This window comes from Mesocricetus auratus, unplaced genomic scaffold (assembly GCF_017639785.1).
Source record: "Mesocricetus auratus isolate SY011 unplaced genomic scaffold, BCM_Maur_2.0 Super-Scaffold_100003, whole genome shotgun sequence".
Taxonomy (NCBI): domain Eukaryota; kingdom Metazoa; phylum Chordata; class Mammalia; order Rodentia; family Cricetidae; genus Mesocricetus; species Mesocricetus auratus.
In genome coordinates this window covers 73400372-73403511 of record NW_024429188.1, presented here as the reverse complement: position 1 = coordinate 73403511, position 3140 = coordinate 73400372, and the positions used below count along the sequence as shown (strand labels likewise).

Sequence of the window (3140 nt, the reverse complement as noted above, 5' to 3'; positions counted from 1 at the left end):
CAGACGGCATGCCTTCCTCCGGCTGTCCTCTCAAGCTACCAAAACTCATCCTGAAATAGATTTACTGTATATAACTTAAGACTATTTAAATATATACCCATTGACTTGCAAGCACATATGAACCATTTGAAGCAGAAATTTTGGAAAGAGATTTGTTCATTTCTTTTCATTCTGAAAATCTCACAAGATTTTGTAGCACAGTATTTTCTGGCTCACATCATGAAAATGCCTCGCATGTCTAGGGGCCCCTCACAGGGGGAGCCATCAGCTGCCCTGTCCTTTACCAAGGTCCAAAAACAGCAGCTGTTGCCTGTAGAGTCTATATTTATATAATGACTTAGCAGAAGAGACAGATGGTTGTTTTTTTTCCCCAAATTTAATCCTGTTTTTCAAACAAGACTATGGTTTCTTTTTTTTCTTTCTGAAACGAGACAGGATCTCCTCAGCCTAAGCCAGTATTAAAATAGAGATCCTCCTGCCTCAGTTCTCCCACTACTTGGTTTTTAAAGGCAAGAGATATTGTTTCCCGCCTTTTAAAGATTTTTAACTTAAATATAATCGCACCAATTTCCCTTCCCAAGTCCCTTCTCTCCAATTCCTTTCATGCTTCCTCCACTCTCAAATTGATGGCCTCCTCTTCCCCAATATTATCATTACATATAAAAGACATATGCTTTTCATTTATCACCAAAAAACAGTACAGAAACGCATTAAAAATTTTTTAAAAATTAACCAGGCGGTGGTGGCGCACACCTTTAATCCCAGCACTCGGGAGGCAGAGGCAGACAGATCTCTGAGTTCAAAGACAGCTTGGTATACAGAATTGAGTCCCAGGACAGCCAGGGGCTACGGAGAAACTGTCGGAAAATAAAATAAAAGGAAAGGAAAGGAAAGGAAAGGAAAGGAAAGGAAAAAATCTACATAAGCTTCTTTCTTGGCTAACTTCTTCATAGAGTTCATAGTGAAGGAAAAATGGACAACGTTGGGAGATGAGGGGACAGCAGGAGGAAGGAGGGGCACCCTGAAAACAGAAGAGAGGGAAAATCAATCCCCCAGAGATCTGGGGATGGATAACAGCCCCTTGCAAGCACACTGCTCTTCCCTGTCAGACAAGAAACGCCTGCACCTCAGAGTGACAGGGCCCGGGCTGGAGATGTCATAGGGACCTGGGATGAGGAGGGGACCTGGGCTTTCCCTGAAAAGACACTCAGGGCGGGGGAGGGGCCGGGGGCGGAGCTTTGGCTTGCGATGCGGGTCTCACGTGACTAGCCCACGCAGGCTCACACCCCTCTCTGGGTCTGGGGACCGACCTGCCCTGGCTCACTCCCTCCTGCCCGCCATCCCTGGCCGAGGCACCTGTTCCTGGTGGCGCAGCTCCTGGTGGCGCAGAGCGCGGGCCCGGGCAGCGCGGAAAGCAGGGCGGAGCAGGTGAGGGAGGCAGCGCCCGGGCTGCGGAGCCCATCGGCGGCGTCGTCGTGGTCGTCGGGTGCGGCGGCCCCCAGCCCGGCTGTCGCAGCGCAGGCCGAGGCAGCAGGTGGCCGTCCCTGTCCCCGTGTGCACGGCGGCGCGGCCGGGGGCGGGCCCGGGGGAGACCCTCAGGGAGAAGGAGCATGAGCCCGGCGACAGCTTCCCACAGCCCCCCAGCCCCACCCCACCCCACTCCACCCCCGCTCTCCTGCATCCCGGGTGCCCAGGGGTGGTCGCTGGGGCGGGGGCGGCTGTGGCGGCGGGAAGAGCCTGGGCGGGGGCACCCAGGGCAGCGCGGCCGCGGGTCCTCCCTCTCCTTCCCTCCCTCCCTCTCTCTAATCATCCCAGCCACCCACCACCCTCCTGCCTGGTTTGTTCGCAGGTCCTAGGAGGCCAGCTTCGCAGCGCACCTGGTGCTGAGCGAGCGTGTCCTGGAGGAGGAGAAGGCGAGGAGAGGCCCAGGTGGGTACTGGGACAGGGCTGGAGGCTCGAGAAGGGGAACTGGGACTTGTGCAAAACTGGGTCGGACATCCCAGAGCCCAGCTTGCCCCCTTCTATGCCATCCTTCTCTCCCATCCTTTTCTTCCATTTTAATGACGTAGACGCCTTGGAGATGGATCTGCAGAAAAAACGGTGGGCTTTGGGGGTGAGATGGACTGGAATTGGGGCCTCTAGTGAGCATGTGGGCCTCTTGGATCGGGAAGTAATGAATTTTAAAAGGTGCATAGTAGGCACTCCGTCTTCCTTGCTGGTCAGTCCACCAAGATGTTTTCCTTTTCTTGCTTCTTAGGAACAATGGAATCCAAAGATCAAGGAGTAAAAAATCTCAACATGGAAAATGACCATCAGGAAAAGGAGGAAAAGGAAGAAAAGCTGCAAGACGCTGACAAAAGGGAGCCTCCTGTGGCCCTGCCTTTGGAAGCTGGCGATTACTGCGTGCCTAGAGGAAGTCGCAGGCGCTTCCGTGTTAGGCAGCCCATCGTGCACTATAGATGGGACCTGATGCATAGGGTTGGAGAGCCCCAGGCAAGGATGAGAGATGAGAACATGGAGAGGATTGGGGAGGATGTGAGACAGCTCATGGAGAAGTTGAGGGAAAGGCAGCTGAGCCATACTCTGCGGGCAGTTAGCACTGACCCCCCTCACCATGACCATCATGATGAGTTTTGCCTTATGCCCTGAACACTGAAGTTCTACTGAGGATAATATGGGGACCCCTGCTTACAAAACTTACATGTTTGTGATGTACTGTTGTAAAATTTTCGAGGTTACTTCTTTCATGTGGATCTCTTCCGGTTGCCAGATTCTAATTAGAATTTGTGTTTTGACTCTCTGTAATTCTTGTTAGCAGAATTTATCAGTTGCATGGAAAGATGCTCATATATTGTGAGGCGAATAAAGCAGATTGAAAAGGCATTCTCTGCACTTTTTTTTTTTGGTTTTACGAGACAGGGTTTCTCTGTATTGTTTTGGAGGCTGTCGGTCCAGCCTGGCCTCAAATTCACAGAGATCCGCCTGCCTCTGCCTCCCGAGTGCTGGGATTAAAGGCGTGCGCCACCATCGCCCGGCTCGGCATTCTCTGCATTTTTACTTATTTTTTTCTTTATATAAGAGTACAAATAGTCACATAAATGGAGTAAGTAATGTTGATCACTGGAAGAACTGAAAATAAT

General features: G+C 51.5%; 1 protein-coding gene across 1 annotated transcript; it reads left to right on the top strand.

The window, feature by feature from the left end:
* Window positions 1-1278: 1278 nt before the first annotated feature.
* Window positions 1279-2883, top strand: LOC101837709 (protein BEX2). Its single transcript, XM_005076724.4, has 3 exons — window positions 1279-1428; window positions 1850-1929; window positions 2258-2883. Exon 3 carries the CDS (start codon window positions 2263-2265, stop codon window positions 2647-2649), a length of 387 nt encoding a protein of 128 aa, XP_005076781.1. The 5' UTR covers window positions 1279-1428; window positions 1850-1929; window positions 2258-2262; the 3' UTR covers window positions 2650-2883.
* The last annotated feature ends 257 nt before the right edge of the window (window positions 2884-3140 follow it).